Genomic DNA, 19,428 nt, shown 5'->3' on the forward strand with positions numbered 1-19,428 from the left:
AGTGATGTGAGATGATAATGTTAGACTGTAGGTGAGTCATGGTCAGGCAGTGATAATGTTAGACTGTAGGTGAGTCATGGTCAGGCAGTGATAATGTTAGACTGTAGGTGAGTCATGGTCAGGCAGTGATAATGTTAGACTGTAGGTGAGTCATGGTCAGGCAGTGATAATGTTAGACTGTAGGTGAGTCGTGGTCAGGCAGTGATAATGTTAGACTGTAGGTGAGTCATGGTCAGGCAGTGATGGCAGATGATAATGTTAGACTGTAGGTGAGGCATGGTCAGGCAGTGATAATGTTAGACTGTAGGTGAGTCATGGTCAGGCAGTGATGTGAGATGATAATGTTAGACTGTAGGTGAGTCATGGTCTGGCAGATGATAATGTTAGACTGTAGGTGAGTCATGGTCAGGCAGTGATAATGTTAGACTGTAGGTGAGTCATGGTCAGGCAGTGATGTGAGATGATAATGTTAGACTGTAGGTGAGTCATGGTCAGGCAGTGATAATGTTAGACTGTAGGTGAGTCATGGTCAGGCAGTGATAATGTTAGACTGTAGGTGAGTCATGGTCAGGCAGTGATGTGAGATGATAATGTTAGACTGTAGGTGAGTCATGGTCAGGCAGTGATAATGTTAGACTGTAGGTGAGTCATGGTCAGGCAGTGATAATGTTAGACTGTAGGTGAGTCATGGTCAGGCAGTGATAATGTTAGACTGTAGGTGAGTCGTGGTCAGGCAGTGATAATGTTAGACTGTAGGTGAGGCATGGTCAGGCAGTGATAATATTAGACTGTAGGTGAGTCATGGTCAGGCAGTGATAATGTTAGACTGTAGGTGAGTCATGGTCAGGCAGTGATGTGAGATGATAATGTTAGACTGTAGGTGAGTCATGGTCAGGCAGTGATAATGTTAGACTGTAGGTGAGTCATGGTCAGGCAGTGATAATGTTAGACTGTAGGTGAGTCATGGTCAGGCAGTGATAATGTTAGACTGTAGGTGAGTCGTGGTCAGGCAGTGATAATGTTAGACTGTAGGTGAGGCATGGTCAGGCAGTGATAATATTAGACTGTAGGTGAGTCATGGTCAGGCAGTGATAATGTTAGACTGTAGGTGAGTCATGGTCAGGCAGTGATGGCAGATGATAATGTTAGACTGTAGGTGAGTCATGGTCAGGCAGTGATGTGAGATGATAATGTTAGACTGTAGGTGAGTCATGGTCAGGCAGTGATAAGGTTAGACTGTAGGTGAGTCGTGGTCAGGCAGTGATGGCAGATGATAATGTTAGACTGTAGGTGAGTCGTGGTCAGGCAGTGATAATGTTAGACTGTAGGTGAGTCATGGTCAGGCAGTGATGTGAGATGATAATGTTAGACTGTAGGTGAGTCATGGTCAGGCAGTGATGTGAGATGAGAATGTTAGACTGTAGGTGAGTCATGGTCAGGCAGTGATGTGAGATGATAATGTTAGACTGTAGGTGAGTCATGGTCAGGCAGTGATAATGTTAGACTGTAGGTGAGTCGTGGTCAGGCAGTGATGGCAGATGATAATGTTAGACTGTAGGTGAGTCATGGTCAGGCAGTGATAATGTTAGACTGTAGGTGAGTCGTGGTCAGGCAGTGATAATGTTAGACTGTAGGTGAGGCATGGTCAGGCAGTGATAATATTAGACTGTAGGTGAGTCATGGTCAGGCAGTGATAATGTTAGACTGTAGGTGAGTCGAGGTCAGGCAGTGATGGCAGATGATAATGTTAGACTGTAGGTGAGTCATGGTCAGGCAGTGATGTGAGATGATAATGTTAGACTGTAGGTGAGTCATGGTCAGGCAGTGATAATGTTAGACTGTAGGTGAGTCATGGTCAGGCAGTGATAATATTAGACTGTAGGTGAGTCATGGTCAGGCAGTGATAATATTAGACTGTAGGTGAGTCATGGTCAGGCAGTGATAATGTTAGACTGTAGGTGAGTCATGGTCAGGCAGTGATAATGTTAGACTGTAGGTGAGTCGTGGTCAGGCAGTGATGGCAGATGATAATGTTAGACTGTAGGTGAGTCATGGTCAGGCAGTGATAATGTTAGACTGTGGGTGAGTCGTGGTCAGGCAGTGATGGCAGATGATAATGTTAGACTGTAGGTGAGTCATGGTCAGGCAGTGATAAGGTTAGACTGTAGGTGAGTCATGGTCAGGCAGTGATAAGGTTAGACTGTGGGTGAGTCATGGTCAGGCAGTGATAATGTTAGACTGTGGGTGAGTCATGGTCAGGCAGTGATAATGTTAGACTGTAGGTGAGTCATGGTCAGGCAGTGATAATGTTAGACTGTAGGTGAGTCGTGGTCAGGCAGTGATGGCAGATGATAATGTTAGACTGTAGGTGAGTCATGGTCAGGCAGTGATAATGTTAGACTGTGGGTGAGTCGTGGTCAGGCAGTGATGGCAGATGATAATGTTAGACTGTAGGTGAGTCATGGTCAGGCAGTGATAATGTTAGACTGTAGGTGAGTCATGGTCAGGCAGTGATAATGTTAGACTGTAGGTGAGTCATGGTCAGGCAGTGATAAGGTTAGACTGTAGGTGAGTCATGGTCAGGCAGTGATGGCAGATGATAATGTTAGACTGTAGGTGAGTCATGGTCAGGCAGTGATAAGGTTAGACTGTGGGTGAGTCATGGTCAGGCAGTGATAATGTTAGACTGTAGGTGAGTCATGGTCAGGCAGTGATAATGTTAGACTGTAGGTGAGTCATGGTCAGGCAGTGATAAGGTTAGACTGTAGGTGAGTCATGGTCAGGCAGTGATGGCAGATGATAATGTTAGACTGTAGGTGAGTCATGGTCAGGCAGTGATAAGGTTAGACTGTAGGTGAGTCGTGGTCAGGCAGTGATAAGGTTAGACTGTGGGTGAGTCGTGGTCAGGCAGTGATCAGACAGAGTGGTTGGAATAGTGCTGGTCCTGTCCTGACACACGTCATCAGGGGCCTGAGAACGGTCTTGTGGGGCTGGGTGATGAAACTGTAACAAAAGAGGCAGTTTCCTCATGTGAAACCTAAAGTATTAAACTTGACAAGATGCTCCACGTTTCTTATTTTAACGCAGGCGGCAGGCTGCTCTTCTGATATTTCCCCTCTAAAATAACACATATTCTAAAATTACGACTTTACTCTCGTAATATTATTTTTTCTTGTAAATTTACAACTTCCTTCTTGTAATATTATGACCTTATTCTCGAAATCTCATAATTTTGTCCCCTCGATGTGGCCCTAATATTCCATCGTAATTTTGGATTTAACCACTTCACTTGCATCAACAATTTCCTCACCATCTGCACTCACTCTCTCACTCACTCTCTCACTCACCATCTGCACTCACTCTCTCACTCCACGCTGTCTCTGTTGTTTTGTCAAATGTTGACGGTGCAACCGAACAATACACCTGTTAAATGATTGGCTGTTTGCGTATCACTCGTAGCACGCTCCATTATCGACGGCTGTGATAGGCTGTTTATGAGCCGGGGGGAGGACGCGTAGGGTTTGCTCATGCGACTGAACTTTGCGTATTCGTGATGTGGTTTCCTGGTGGTTTGCACTTAATGCATTTAGGTGAAACTATCGAATATTCTGCATGCCTTCTATTGAACAGATTGCTTATTGCTGTTGATGAAGCGTCTATCGCGGTACATATCGTGACCGTTTTATCGCCCAGGCCCACTGTCTTGTATGAGTGTAGACTGATGGCATCATATGTTGAAGATTGTTATAGCATGACCATATTTGATTATGCTAAAACTGAGCGGTAACTGAACGTATGTGTGTCTGGGTTTGTTTTTTGTTTGTGGAACAGAGGCTCATGGGTAAAGTGGATGTGGAAAGAGTGACTTCCTGTTTCAAAGATGCGCTGTCTTGTTTCATGACAAAGAGGAAAAGTCCCCTAACTGGAACGATGTTCATAGACCTGTTCACTAGATTCCCTGTAAGTATACATTAACGCACTAACACGCACACTCACACACACACACGCACACACGCACACACACACACACACACACACAGTCAGATATATGTAAATATGGAGGTACACACACACACACACACACACACAGTCAGATATATGTAAATATGGAGGTACACACACACACATACACACACACACACACACACACACACACAGTCAGATATATGTAAATATGGAGGTACACACACACACACACACGCACACACAGTCAGATATATGTAAATATGGAGGTACACACACACACACACACACGCACTCATACAGAGCCAGTTTTGTTTCACTCTGTGTTAAGTGTTCTATAATTGATGTGGATGTAATTGATGTGGATGTAATTGACAACAGAATTGTGGTTGGGTGCAGTGAAGGTAAAGGCTGTGAATAAGATGGATGTCATGGTAACTCTTTTTCATTTTATGTGAAGGTTCTGTGTGTGAACCTTCTGGACACAGCAGTGGGGAGCATTACTGCAGGAGTCAGAGAACATCAGCAGGTCTCTCTCTCTCTCTCTCACACACACACACACACACACACACACACACTGTCTAACTCTCTGTCAAATATCTCTCTGTCTGTCTTTTTTTAAGTCTGTTTCACCAGTTAAGTTCTTGATAAACGAGTTTGGTGTAGAAGCTGGTGTGGAAATGTTAGCCCTGTGTGGAAGTGTAGCCCTGTGTGGAAGTGTAGCCCTGTGTGGAAATGTTAGCCCTGTGTGGAAATGTTAGCCCTGTGTGGAAATGTTAGCCCTGTGTGGAAATGTTAGCCCTGTGTGGAAATGTTAGCCCTGTGTGGAAGTGTAGCCCTGTGTGGAAGTGTAGCCCTGTGTGGAAATGTGTCATGTGTGGCTGTATGTGTGTGTTGTGCATAAACCTCTTTTGCGGCTGTGTGTTGTGTGTGAATGTGTGTTGTGTGTGAATGTGTGTTTTGCGGCTGTGTGTTGTGTGTGAATGTGTGCTGTGTGTTGTGTGTGAATGTGTGTTGTGTGTGAATGTGTGTTGTGTGTGAATGTGTGTTTTGCGGCTGTGTGAATGTGTGTTGTGTGTGAATGTGTTTTGTGGCTGTGTGTTGTGTGTGAATGTGTGTTGTGTGTGAATGTGTGTTGCGGCTGTGTGTTGTGTGTGACTGTGTGTTGCGGCTGCGTGTGTAATTGTGTTGTGTGTGAATGTATGTTGCGGCTGCGTGTGTAATTGTGCTCTGTGTGAATGTGTGCTCTGCGGCTGTGTGTTGTGTGTGAATGTGTGTTGTGTGTGAATGTGTGTTGTGTGTGAATGTGTGTTGTGTGTGAATGTGTGTTGCGGCTGTGTGTTGTGTGTGAATGTGTGTTGCGGCTGTGTGTTGTGTGTGACTGTGTGTTGCGGCTGTGTGTTGTGTGTGAATGTGTGCTCTGCGGCTGTGTGTTGTGTGTGAATGTGTGTTGTGTATGAATGTGTGTTGTGTGTGAATGTGTGTTGTGTGTGAATGTGTGTTGCGGCTGTGTGTTGTGTGTGAATGTGTGTTGCGGCTGTGTGTTGTGTGTGAATGTGTGTTGCGGCTGTGTGTTGTGTGTGACTGTGTGTTGCGGCTGCGTGTGTAATTGTGCTCTGTGTGAATGTGTGCTCTGCGGCTGTGTGTTGTGTGTGAATGTGTGTTGTGTATGAATGTGTGTTGTGTGTGAATGTGTGTTGCGGCTGTGTGTTGTGTGTGAATGTGTGTTGCGGCTGTGTGTTGTGTGTGACTGTGTGTTGCGGCTGCGTGTGTAATTGTGCTCTGTGTGAATGTGTGCTCTGCGGCTGTGTGTTGTGTGTGAATGTGTGTTGTGTGTGAATGTGTGTTGTGTATGAATGTGTGTTGTGTGTGAATGTGTGTTGCGGCTGTGTGTTGTGTGTGAATGTGTGTTGCGGCTGTGTGTTGTGTGTGACTGTGTGTTGCGGCTGCGTGTGTAATTGTGCTCTGTGTGAATGTATGTTGCGGCTGCGTGTTGTGTGTGAATGTGTGTTGTGTGTGAATGTGTGTTGTGTATGAATGTGTGTTGTGTGTGAATGTGTGTTGCGGCTGTGTGTTGTGTGTGAATGTGTGTTGCGGCTGTGTGTTGTGTGTGAATGTGTGTTGCGGCTGTGTGTTGTGTGTGAATGTGTGTTGCGGCTGTGTGTTGTGTGTGACTGTGTGTTGTGTATGAATGTGTGTTGTGTGTGAATGTGTGTTGCGGCTGTGTGTTGTGTGTGACTGTGTGTTGCGGCTGCGTGTGTAATTGTGCTCTGTGTGAATGTGTGCTCTGCGGCTGTGTGTTGTGTGTGAATGTGTGTTGTGTATGAATGTGTGTTGTGTGTGAATGTGTGTTGTGTATGAATGTGTGTTGTGTATGAATGTGTGTTGTGTGTGAATGTGTGTTGTGTGTGAATGTGTGTTGTGTGTGAATGTGTGTTGCGGCTGTGTGTTGTGTGTGAATGTGTGTTGCGGCTGTGTGTTGTGTGTGACTGTGTGTTGCGGCTGTGTGTTGTGTGTGAATGTGTGTTGCGGCTGTGTGTTGTGTGTGAATGTGTGTTGTGTATGAATGTGTGTTGTGTGTGAATGTGTGAATGTGTGTTGTGTGTGAATGTGTGTTGCGGCTGTGTGTTGTGTGTGAATGTGTGTTGCGGCTGTGTGTTGTGTGTGAATGTGTGTTGCGGCTGTGTGTTGTGTGTGACTGTGTGTTGCGGCTGTGTGTTGTGTGTGAATGTGTGTTGCGGCTGCGTGTTGTGTGTGACTGTGTGTTGCGGCTGCGTGTGTAATTGTGCTCTGTGTAAAACCCGTTTCAGGGGCAAGCGTGTGCCATGGTTTTAAGAGCTCTCCAGGCCAGAGAGACGCAGCAGATCCTCCATGGATCCAAATGGACAGAACTGTGCCAGAGGACAGTGGACCAAACTGCAAAGGTACCCACCTGTATCTGAGTAGGACTCCTCTCTAGAGAGATGTTAAAACATTTAGAAATAAAGAATTGACTAGATGGTCTTTGATCTTGGTGGGTGATGAGTTGGTATTGCCTGTCTGTCTGTCTGTGTGTGTGTGTGTGTGTGTGTGTGTGTGTGTGCGCGTGTGTGTGTAGAGCCTTGAGAAGGTGGAGCTGAAGAACAAAGCCTCTCAGGAGACGGTTCTAAAAGCTCTGGAGCTCTGTCAGTTCCTCCTCAAAACTGTCCACCAACAGGTACACATACTACAGACGTATTACAGCAGTGGTCCATTTTCAGTCTCCAGGGGTCCCCTGTTTTTGTCTCTAGAAGTTCTAACTTTCAGTGCTTTCATGTCTGCGTCTGGCTGTCTCTGTGTCCGTGGGCAGAAGCTGGACGTGGACGTGGGCTCTCTGGAGAACGCTCTGCAGGCCCTTAACGGTGATGGGAGTCTCCAGAAACCCGGCCGGCTGAGTGACACATACTGGAGTATTATGAAACATTTTGGAGTCCAGTGAGTGACAGTTGTGTGTGTTTAATTGGTGTTGGACGTGCGTGTGGGCGGAGCTTAATGGTTGTGTAATGTCTCTGCGAGTGTGGTTTACTGTAAAGGTAAAATAGTCTGACACTCTGAAATCTGAGAGCCAAGTTTAAGTCCTGTGAATAGTTGGTTATTTGTAAGGGTGTAACGGTTCTGAAACCGAGACCGAAACCGCGATACAAACGTCCACCGCCTCATGTCGCGGTTCCGGAATACGGAATCTTACAGTAAACATTGAACATGGCCTCGCACAGTACCTTTCATTTTGATTGATTGATTAATGATCATTTTTGCCTTGGTTTGTTTAGGAAACCGAAGGTGGAGAAAGTAAAGAAAGCTCCAGAAGAACAAACAGAGCAAACAGGGCCTGAGAAGAAAAAGAAGAAGGGATTCTTGCCTGAGACAAAGAAGAGAAAGAACCGGAAGAAGACTGCGCCGTTGGAGAACAGAGACGCGGCGGCCCCGCCCAGGAAAGCAGTCGCCACAGAAGAGGGTGATCAGGGCAAAAAGAAAAAGAATCGAAAGAGAAAGAGAAAAGAGCGAGGAGGAGGAGGAGGAGGAGACCCAGAGGGTCAGTCACCTCCCAAACAGGCCAGGACACAGCAGACAGCACAGACGGAGAGACCACAGAAGAAGAGAAAGGGACAGAAAGAGAAGAAAGGAATGGCAGATTGAGGGAGTGTCTGAGCAAAGGGGACTGTGCACTGGGGGACTGTTCTGGAACTGTTCTGGAACTGTGGGGAACTGTTCTGGAACTGTATGTGGGTTCTTTTGAACTGTATATGTTTTTAGTGGATGATTGGGAAGCGTTTGGTCCCTCTGTCTACCTGTGTGACCTGCTCCACTGTTAAATCTGTGCATTGTCATATTTGAATGAATGTGAAATCTCTGAACAGGCCGTGTATGCTAATTAAATTTGTTTTAAGTGCTTTGTGTGTACTTATGAAAATAAACTCAAATTTCAGAACATACAGGGAATAGAATCACACCGATTCTAAAATGTTATTTTTATATTTTTATTTGTCGTTTATTTAACCAGGAAGGTCCCATGGAGATACAGTATCTCTTCTGCCAGGGAGCCTTGGGCAAGATGGGCACAGAAAGACAAAATAGAAGTCCAGGCGGGGACAGATAACGCCTCAAACCCTCACCCTCAAAAACATCAGAAACACAAAACATACAGGGATCAGGGGCGAAAACCAATCATGAAAAAATAATGACACATATTAATGACACTGTTCTGTAAAGACTGATTTTAAAATATTTTTAGGCCTGTTGAGAGAGGGTAAAGATTCCAGGTTAAGGATGCCTTGCAGCTCATTCCAAGCTCACGGCACATAAACGGAAAGGCAGATTTACCCAGCTCTGTTCGGATGGCTGAGACCATGAGGAGAATTTTCTCCGATGATCTAGTGTTAGTATAACTACTGGAGCAATGTGTCAGCAATCTAGATATGTACTGCAGTAATTTACCTAGTTAAGCTTTTGCAATAAAAATGTGCACAGGGTATGTTAGCGATTTAACTCATCTCCAAACTGTGATTGGATATTGGACAAATGCAGGTTAAAAAAAAAACCCAAAACACTTTATTTCAAAATTGTTGAAAAATGATGTAGTGGTATTATAAACATTGTTAGTTTTCTTAAAATATGGGTGGTCACTCAAATTTCCTTGTGTTTAACATTTTTATCGACTTGTGAACACCCTATACAATATGTCCTGTGGTGTGACGTTACAACTGACAGAAAAATATATAAAGTTTTATAGATGATTGTATCCACAGTACAAAAAAATAGACATTCTTTTTGACATAAACACAACCTGTATAGATATTTACAGAATTTGTAGTTAATGTTCAACTAATTTCATTACATGTCAACATATTTGCATCACAAAATGTAATGTAAGTAATGTAATCCTCACTTAATGTAGTGTTTTGAGAACTATTTTGAGAGTAAGCCAACTGAAGCTTTATAAAGCACTTCTCTGTCTTAAGATACTGATGTCACAGTACAGGACATAATGTGACATGACAGGACAGGAGACGAGGCAGAATAGAGGCAGCATAGAGCAGAATTTATCTGAAGTATTGGACACGGACACAGTGTAATACAGTCTTGGAATCTGTCTTATGGATAAAAAAATAAGAAAATATAGTCTGTGTAAAAAAGAATGAACAGTGAACAGAAGGAACATACGCACTGATATGAACTGAAACTGTTTTCATTCACTGTCCTGTCCCTGCCCTGCTCCCCCTCTGGTTCTCTCTGCGTTCCTCTCATTACAAAGGAAGGAAAAATGGTTCATCTGAAAGTCTGAGATTGTCAGATTAATAGGAGATGATGTTGACCTTCTGACCTTCACATCCATGTCCATGTCTCCGAGATTTCCTGGTGATGGTCTGATGAAGAAGACTCCAGGCAGGTGTTTCAGAAAGTGGGTTTAGTGGAAACTTTAGTAAACCTCCTAATAGAAGAGCCCTATGCCTTTGTTTTGCTAGGAGAATGAAGCCACAGGGCTCTTCAATTAGGATGTTTACTACTTACTCTGAGTTAACAACCTCAGAGTTTTCACTAAACCCACTTTCTGAAACACCCCCCAGATGTGTTTGTGATATTGGTCATTTATGAAATAGATATTTTGCGTCAAGATTAGATTTAGATTACAAATTATAATGAACTGTGATAAATCTCTCATAACTTCAGTGATATCAAAGAGAATCAGTCAGGACTGTTCACTCCTTTGACATTATGCCAAAGGCCTTTTAATACGTGCTCCGTTTCCTCATGTTTACATTTCCTGCATTCTGTTTGATTTTATGACAGATGTAAGCTTTCTATTTTGTTTGTTTTACTTTATTCCATTATTTTATTCTATTGTTGTGTTTGATTTGTGCTGGACGGTGCTGTTATGACACTCGAATTTCCCTCGGGATTAATAAAGTATTTTGTATTCTTATTGAATCTGTTCGTGTCTGTTATAGTCACACTGCAGGACATTTTGCATGTCAATGCCGAAACCACTATAAGAAAAAAGACATATTTTTCTTTTATGTGAAATAACTATACGAACACACTATCCTTCAACATGAATTTTTATGGCACTGAAAATAATTTAAATATGTATTTTCATATGATTACTGTAAAATGAAGCACCATGTCAACTACTGCAAAAACACCAGAAATGCATGGAAGAACTTTTAAAATTCCCCCTTAAAATGTCAAACTGAATGCTATACTGCGAACCGAATATCACATTTCATCTGATTCGGTTAGCGTAATCTGCCATTGCCCGGGTTCAGCAACAATTTGATCATGCTTATTTGTCGTTCCTGCGATTGCACGGTAGGGGGTGGTAAATAGTTATTGGTTCCCCGCCGTTTTAAAATCCACCACCGAGGAAAGCGAGAGGAGGAAGTAGTGGTTCTAAAACAGGCCAGGGTCGGGTTTCCGAATCAGAAATAGTAAATATGAAAGCGAGATGAGTTGTTTCTAATGAAACAGCGATTGGCCTGATCCAGATAAAGCGTAATTGAAAAGATTTCGCTGATTTTGCCCGAATGCAGTTCTGATATTCGCCTGTTATTATTTGTTATTATATTTATAGTGATGTCGGAGAGTTTTGAGCGGGCTCCCGGGGCCGGCCGGGTCCGCAGCGGGCAGACGGACGGGCCCGGACCTAGTCAGCAGTATAAGAGCGGACATGCCGAAATACCAGATTTAGAGACCTCTCTGTTCACCCAGTGTGAACCGCTAAGGCAGCCGCGGACTTCACCGCCGCTGTCGGAGAGTGGTGGCACAGGTCAGTAGCAAAGTAAGGCTAACGTCGGGGACTTGATGAAATAGACTGCTTACTTGACCCGTAGACACTAAATTTCAGCATATGTGCTATATGCGTGCGGTTTGCGATAGAACTGAATACTTGCAAACTTTGAGGTTGATGTGTGTACAAGTGTTGTCTCGGATACACATCATTTTTGTCTGAGAGCTGGCTAACTGGCTGACTAGCAGTGATTAGATACAATAATAGGCTATATCTAAACGGGCTAACTCGTAGCCTCCAATCTGACGTAACGTGAGTTTGGTAATGTCAGGTCACTCAGACAGACAGCATTTAACTTTTAGACGACCATTGCATTAAATCAAACATATACGTGTCAGACGAGCTGTAGAGAAGCTTAATTCAGTGGGCCTATTCTGTTTTTTTTGAGGGGCTGGCTCAGTAAATTCGCTGGGGGTGTGCGCTCCTGTCATATCTGTAGGGTTATCTAATCTGAATTTGTCCTGCCAATTCTGATACGTGACCACAGCTGTCATCCGATAAAATGACGACGCGAGTGTCTGTAAGCTGACGGTGTGCTGCATAGTAACAGCATTAGGGAGAGATCAACTTTAAATCTCCACTCGCGGGATAGGCTGCTAGCAGTGTAATGGCTGGTGTTTTATACCCAGTTGATTAGCAAAGAAACGTTGTTAAAGACAGTTTTTTACGTTTCGAAATTTACAGACGACAGATCTACCAAATCCTCGAATTCTATCCAAAGCAGCGGTAACACTCCTCCACTGAAGACACAGACATCGGAGATTCTTGCGAAGAATTCCACACTGTCTGCAACGGCGCCCGAGTTCTACCCAACGCAATATACGCCCTATGAGGTCAGTTTCGTTACATTACGACCCTTTTTATGTGTGAACTCAAGACATTCTTCTGAGAACTCTTTATGATGTTTCAATAATAAATGTATGTTTATCCACATTTTTAAAAGTATTCTGTAATTAAAACCTTCTTTTTAAAGTCCTCTGCACATTTCCTTTAACGGTTCTTCCATCCCCTCTCTGTTCCAATTTGAATGGTTCTCTCCACAGGATGTGCTGTACGAGGATGGTTCTGAGGTCTATTATTCCTCATTGGCCGACTTAGTGCAGGACATCCTCAGCCATCTGAACTCGTCTCCTGGTTCGTTTGAGTTTGAGATTGAGAATATAACGGCCACTCTCAACGAGTGGGTGACCACAGAGGAGACGCTGCAGGAGTTGGTTGAGCTCATCTTCACTCAGGCATGTCAGGAACCCAAACCCAGCCACAAGTCTCATCTTAAAGAACATAGAGACAATATGAGAGACTTGGAGAATGTGTCAGTGAAGGAATGTTAATGATTATGTCATTTGTGGTCTGAAGAACTTGTTTTCAGCCACTTTTACTTATTTTTAAGGAATTCGTGCTTCACTGTCTCCCTCCCTCTCTCTCACTTTTTCTTCTTTTCCTTTTTCAGTCGACGTCTATCCCGAACTTCTCCTACACAGGTGCGCGACTCTGCAACCATCTGGCTCAGCACCTGGCTCTGAGTCCTTCCAGTGGGAACTTCAGACAGCGCCTGCTCATAAGGTCTAATCCACCCCTTGCCACATCCTGCACTGCCCCATAATCTAATCCCTGTAAATCTGACACGCTCTCATATAATTGCTGTGGTTTAGATGTCAGAAGGAGTATGAGCAGAGGGAGCAGGCGGCGTGTGGAGCTGAGGAGACGCAGAAACAGTTTCACTCATTCGTCTTGTTTCTTGGGGAGCTCTACCTCAACCTGGAGGTAAAAGCCGGTGGAGTCTCACGTCTGGCGTGTGTTCAGACGTCTGTGCTCTCTGTAGCTGCTCTGGAAAATGGTTCTTCTGTTTGTTTGTTTTTCAGGTGAAGAGTTCGAAAGGCCAACCTCAGCGAGCAGAGATATTGCTGAGCGCGTTGAGGGAGTTGATGAACACTCTGTTCTCCCACCCTGTGGATGCAAATCTTATTTGTGCTGTCAAACTGCTGAAGGTGACTGGTGTATTCTGTTATATATCCTGAATGCTGATTGGCTGAGATGCAGAATTTACAGATGAACTTTGTCAAACAGTTGAGCGGTAACAGGTGAACAGTGCAGTGTTTGTACATAAATGTCAGAAATGTAGGGGAGATTTTTGGTGCAGTTCTGACCTGAATATCACTGCATCAGTGGGACTGAACATCAGAACATGTGTCTGTTGTGTTTTGTGTGTGTTAATGATGGCTGTGTTAATGTGCTGTGTGCAGCTGACTGGTTCGGTTTTGGAGGATGCCTGGAAAGCGACTGAGAAGACGGACATGGATCAGCTGATGAAGAAGATTGAGGAAATCCTCCTGGATGCTAAGTGTAGCCGGTGAGCGTGTGCTGTGGAAAGGTATTGCTCTAACCACTAGTCCTTCACCCACGGAGGGTTTTGTGTTTACAGTGTGTGTGTTTCCATAGAGACGTGAGGCACATGCTGCTTCGATTGGTGGAGCTGAGGTCCAGTGACTGGGGGCGGGTCCACGCGGCGGCTGCGACCAGTGAGGCCACGCCCTATAACGACCCCAACTATTTCATGGTAGGGCCAAATTAGAACCCAACAGGTCACCACCCTGATAAAAGGGCATAGCTTGAAAGACAGGACCCCTGCCCAGACAGGAAAAGTTGCTAGTCTCGCTGAGTTGTGAACAGCTGTGAAGAAAAAACGTTCAAATGTTTTTTTGTGTTTTGCTGTTGCTGTTTTTTAACTATTGAATCTGCAACTAGACTTGATTCACAGAGGACTTTAGTCATGTGAAGTCTGTAAATCAGCAGGTCCTTTATTGGTTTAACATTACATGGCCACAGAAGTGTTTTTTCTTTCCCTTTGAGAACGAGCCAACGTTCTACACTGCAGACGGGACCCCCTTCACCGCCGCAGACCCCGGTGAGGCTTTACACAACACATACACATGCACAGCACATACACTGCACACGGGACACCCTTCACCGCCGCAGACCCCGGTGAGATCACATACACATGACAACGAATAAATGACTGAAAGTCGTTTGAAATTTAGGTAGAAAATAATCGTCTGCGTGTGTTCCCTGTCTGCTTTGGCAGATTATTCTGAAAAATACCAGGAGATTTTGGATCGAGAAGACTACTTCCCTGACGTCTACGAGGAAAATGGCAATGAGGCGTAAGTAATCCTTTGGGTTCAGGCTGATCAGATCAGGTGCTCTGTTCGCTTGGTTCTGACAATGAGGTTTTAGTTTGTCCAAAACCAAACTTCAGTGTGCTCTAATATCTGTCTTCATTACATTGGCCTGCTCTGACCGGGGCTGTGGCATTGTTGTGCTCACAATGGTAGTGGGTGGAGTCAGAACGCTGAGTTAAGATTAGTCAGCAAATGGATAAGAGAGAGGCTTAGAGTGGCCTCAGCAGACTCCACCCACCTGAGCGCCAATCAGAGCTCACAGACTGTCTGCTGTATTCAAACAGGACTCTGGGCTGGGAGTGAACTCAGTCTCCTTTAGAGCTCTGGGAAGAGTCTGCTGAGTGTTGTTCTGTGTGTAGCCAGGAGAGGGTGTTCAGTACTGAGAGTTACGTGGCTGCGTCCAAAACCGCATACTAACGAACTAAACCGTAGGTCAAAACAGTTCACCACCATTAGTGGTACGTTCAAATACATAGCATGCATATAGTAGTATGTGAATAGTACCCAGATGACATACTGCTTGCATATACTGTATTAGTATGTGAATAGTGCCCAGATGACATACTGCTAGCATATACTGTATTAGTATGTGAATAGTACCCAGATGACATACTGCTTGCATATACTGTAGTAGTATGTGAATAGTACCCAGATGACATACTGCTTGCATATACTGTATTAGTATGTGAATAGTACCCAGATGACATACTGCTAGCATATACTGTATTAGTATGTGAATAGTACCCAGATGACGTAAAGCCTCCGTTGGAAAAAGGAAGCAGGGGAGCACTGGACACTTCATCAAGGCCACGTGGAAAAAGGGGGCGTGTCTGTCTGTCATCTGTTGTGGAAAAAGGGGGCGTGTCTGTCGTGGAAAAAGGGGGTGTGTCTGTCGCGGCCATTTGTGACTGAGAAAATGTGGATTAGGGCGTTGGTTGAGGGTTAGCACTGGTTGATACATACATTGTGTTGATACAAAAATAGTGTCAAACGATTTCTATGTGTGAGTTTTCTTTGAGCTTGAATGCGCTTGAACCTTAAAGTCTTTGAATTTGTCACTAAAACACCAATAAATGCGATAAAAACTGGGACGAGAGACATGTTGGCGCAGTCCGGTCCGACAGGTTTTTAAACGCTCTGCTCTGTCTTTGTCTACAGGAAGTCAACATTAAACCGCGGTTAGAAAGCTCACTCACAAAACTATGGCAGGATTTGATGACTTCATTAGTGCGTCCAAATGCTAGCGTTCTTTCTGTCTACAATCTAATAGTGCCTACTCTTGCAGCACATGCCTGAGTACAACTTAAGTCTGTAGTATGTGCTTTAGTCTGTAGTGTGTAGTATGTATGTGCTTTAGTCTGTAGCGTGTAGTATGTATGTGCTTTAGTCTGTAGCGTGTAGTATGTGCTTTTGGACGCAGCATTAGTGATGTCCATTCAGTACTGAGAATGAGTGATGTCCATTCAGTACTGAGAATGAGTGATGTCCATTCAGTACTGAGAGTGAGTGATGTCCATTTACTACTGAGAGTGACTGATCTGTGTGTGAATACTGAGAGTGAGTGATCTGTGTGTGAGTACTGAGAGTGACTGATCTGTGTGTGAGTACTGAGAGTGACTGATCTGTGTGTGAGTACTGAGAGTGACTGATCTGTGTGTGAGTACTGAGAGTGACTGATCTGTGTGTGAGTACTGAGAGTGACTGATCTGTGTGTGAGTACTGAGAGTGACTGATCTGCGTGTGAGTACTGAGAGTGACTGATCTGCGTGTGAGTACTGAAAGTGAGTGATCTGCGTGTGAGTACTGAGAGTGAGTACTGAGAGTGAGTGATCTGTGTGTGAGTACTGAGAGTGAGTGATCTGCGTGTGAGTACTGAGAGTGAGTACTGAGAGTGAGTGATCTGCGTGTGAGTACTGAGAGTGAGTGCTGAGAGTGAGTGATCTGTGTGTGAGTACTGAGAGTGAGTGATCTGTGTGTGAGTACTGAGAGTGAGTGATCTCCATTCAGTACTGAGAGTGAGTGCTGAGAGTGAGTGATCTGTGTGTGAGTACTGAGAGTGAGTGATCTGTGTGTGAGTACTGAGAGTGAGTGATCTGTGTGTGAGTACTGAGAGTGAGTACTGAGAGTGAGTGATCTGCGTGCGAGTACTGAGAGTGAGTGAGTACTGAGAGTGAGTGATCTGCGTGCGAGTACTGAGAGTGAGTGAGTACTGAGAGTGAGTGATCTGAGAGTGAGTGATCTGAGAGTGAGTGATCTGAGAGTGAGTGATCTGAGAGTGAGTGATCTGAGAGTGAGTGATCTGAGAGTGAGTGATCTGAGAGTGAGTACTGAGAGTGAGTACTGAGAGTGAGTACTGAGAGTGAGTGATCTGTGTGTGAGTACTGAGAGTGAGTGATCTGAGAGTGAGTACTGAGAGTGAGTGATCTGAGAGTGAGTGATCTGCGTGCGAGTACTGAGAGTGAGTGATCTGAGAGTGAGTACTGAGAGTGAGTGATCTGTGTGAGTAGAGCAGACCCAGAGGGCACATTACTGTGCAACCTCAGCAAAGGAGCATCAGCAAATGTGTTTGATTTTACTGATGATGCATTGCACTGTGTTGTCTGTGTGTAGTTGGATTAACAAGTAATCATGCTGTGTGTGTGTGTACATGTGTGTGGTTTGACTGATGACTAAGTGCACTGTGTGTGACATTTGATTGACAGCTAATTTGTGTGTGTGCGTGAGCATGTGCATGTGAAGTGTTGGTCATGACTAATAGACAGGGTTTACCTTAGCAGTCTGGCCTGGAGCAAATCACAGACCACTAAACTCATTATCATTGCATCAATATCATTATATTTCCTGTCGCCTCTCAACATTATTATTCATTATTCACTGACTGACCAGGACAGTCTGTTGTCTCAGTACAGTGTTGTTATGTATGTGGGGTGTGTGTGTTCCTTATGTCAGCGGCTTTGGGCAGAAGTGAGTTCCAGATGAATGAATGGAATGAAATGCTTCACATTGCTCACTTGCATATGAATGATGAGTTAATGAGTAAATCACAGTCTGGTGTTTGCAGGTTGTATGCTGAAGAGGAGATGGACCCAGAGATGGAAGAAGCATTTGAAAAGTTTTGCATTGAGTCTGAGAGGAAGAGAAAATCGTGAGGTTAAAAGGAGCTTCGGACTGGATCGACACGACTGATCTGTTTTTACATTCAACCTGCTGCAAAGTGTGCAAACCATAAAAGAAAGCGAAGTTTAGCTGATTTTCATTTAGACTTTAATGACGTGTGTGTGTGTGTGTATATGTGGCAATTTTGTTACAGGTTACTTTTTCGCTGGGATTTCTCTATTTTGAAACAATGACAATCGGTGAGTCAGTTCATCAGGAGAAACAGCGCCAGCAGGTTCTGGGTTTGACATTTTGAGTTGTGGAGTTCATCATTTATGCTTGTTTTGATTGTCTAAAATCCTCTGCTCTCTGAGCACCAGAGGGAACATAAACAGTTTGCAGTGAGTTATTAAAGAGAACACCAGACTATTGTCACCAGCTGTGAGTGTAGTTCTGATAACTGACTAATAATGTCAATTGTCAGAGACAAACCAGACCATTCGGCTGCAAGAGGCATGATGGGGGAGATTACCCAGCATGCTTGTCTATCTAATCCATCATCGCTGGAGGTGGAGGCCATTTTAGTTTAGGTTTGTCTGGTCCTGCCCTGGGTGCTTTAGGGTGACAGCGCTTTGTAGCAGTAAAAAGATCTTTAAAATGTGAAAGAGGGCATTAGCCAAAATCTTCAAAGGAAGTCAGAACATGAAATGATGACGCTTTGGGTTCAGAAACAAAAGAAGTGGCTAGTTTTCTTTCTTCCTGTTTCAGGTTCATTATCGCCCATTTTACTTTCACTGTGCACTCAGGGGAGAACTCTTCCCCACCTCCCAACATAACCAAGGCTTTTATTTGTCTGACGGATGCCTCCCCCACGGAACATGTGGTTTTTAGAAACGGGCCCCACCCACACTATTTCACATACAGATAATAACTTTTCTCCTCTCTCTCTCTCAATCTTTATACCATCAGCATCTCATAATTCACATAAAAAGAATGTTTATTTTATAGTTTTTGTAAATATTATTCACAGTACTGTTTGCCTGCAATAAATCTTTATAACAATAGTGTGTCTTGGAATGATCTTTGGGTCATGCATACTCTGCGCCATTTTATTTGTACCATAAATCTGCGTTTTCTGGTTCTCAGCCAACGCTCATGAGCATTGTGGCGTCCTGTGTATAGTCATTAAGTACCATTAGATTTTCACACCTCACATCTACCTAAAGTCTTGGAGTAGTACTTTGCACTTGTCTTTACACACTGAAGAAACACAGTTCACAATCAGTGACAAACAGGTGATGGGTTTCAGTCCACCATCATACTATTATGAATAAAGTTATTCAGTAACCTGTGGTCTCTCTGTTTTCTCTGTTGCTAAGATGTTGATAGTCCATGCTTTGGAGTTTAGAATCCGGTATACGATACACCCTTACCCGTCCAAGGAGTTTATACCTAGACAGGTAGTTTGCTCAGTTTTAAAAACATACCACTTTTAAACATTTCAAATGTTTGTAGCCATGCAGGGGATATGAAACTGGAATTTGTTACTTTCTATGAGCTTTAGACAGAAGTCTGAGTCTATCTCACCTTCTGCTGTCCAGGTTGGTCTAAAGGGCTTCATCACCCTGTGATCTGAGCATAGCAATGCCAAACTCATTCTCTCTGTGTGGAGACCTTTTCTGTGGAATTCACCTGCAGCATCAGGCAGTCTGATGATTCAATGAGAGTCAATTTATTGGATCTCTTCTTTTCAAACGTACATCTCCACATCAGCATATGCATGTCAAGAGCATGCTCATCTGTAATGTATCAAATTGCTCCATTTATATTGCTGCTAGTTAAACTGGGAACCAGCACTTTAATTATTTGTGTAGTTTGGTTCTGCTG

General features: G+C 44.0%; 2 protein-coding genes across 2 annotated transcripts in view; both read left to right on the top strand.

The window, feature by feature from the left end:
• Nucleotides 1-8,396, top strand: part of mybbp1a (MYB binding protein (P160) 1a) — a 30,162-nt gene extending 21,766 nt beyond the window's left edge. The window contains exons 22-27 of the mRNA XM_030791457.1: nt 3,832-3,960; nt 4,424-4,492; nt 6,774-6,887; nt 7,061-7,159; nt 7,292-7,416; nt 7,752-8,396. Coding sequence (XP_030647317.1) covers nt 3,832-3,960; nt 4,424-4,492; nt 6,774-6,887; nt 7,061-7,159; nt 7,292-7,416; nt 7,752-8,118 — 903 coding nt within the window. The 3' untranslated portion in view covers nt 8,119-8,396. The remainder of the gene's footprint in view (nt 1-3,831; nt 3,961-4,423; nt 4,493-6,773; nt 6,888-7,060; nt 7,160-7,291; nt 7,417-7,751) is intronic.
• A 2,501-nt stretch (nt 8,397-10,897) lies between these two features.
• Nucleotides 10,898-18,605, top strand: paip1 (poly(A) binding protein interacting protein 1). The gene is made up of 11 exons (XM_030791839.1): nt 10,898-11,245; nt 11,951-12,099; nt 12,310-12,501; nt 12,717-12,829; nt 12,919-13,030; nt 13,129-13,254; nt 13,510-13,616; nt 13,706-13,823; nt 14,117-14,171; nt 14,349-14,427; nt 17,507-18,605. Exons 1-11 carry the CDS (start codon nt 11,053-11,055, stop codon nt 17,592-17,594), a joined length of 1,332 nt encoding a protein of 443 aa, XP_030647699.1. The 5' UTR covers nt 10,898-11,052; the 3' UTR covers nt 17,595-18,605.
• Nucleotides 18,606-19,428: the final 823 nt, after the last annotated feature.

This window comes from Chanos chanos, chromosome 14 (assembly GCF_902362185.1).
Source record: "Chanos chanos chromosome 14, fChaCha1.1, whole genome shotgun sequence".
Lineage (NCBI taxonomy): Eukaryota > Metazoa > Chordata > Actinopteri > Gonorynchiformes > Chanidae > Chanos > Chanos chanos.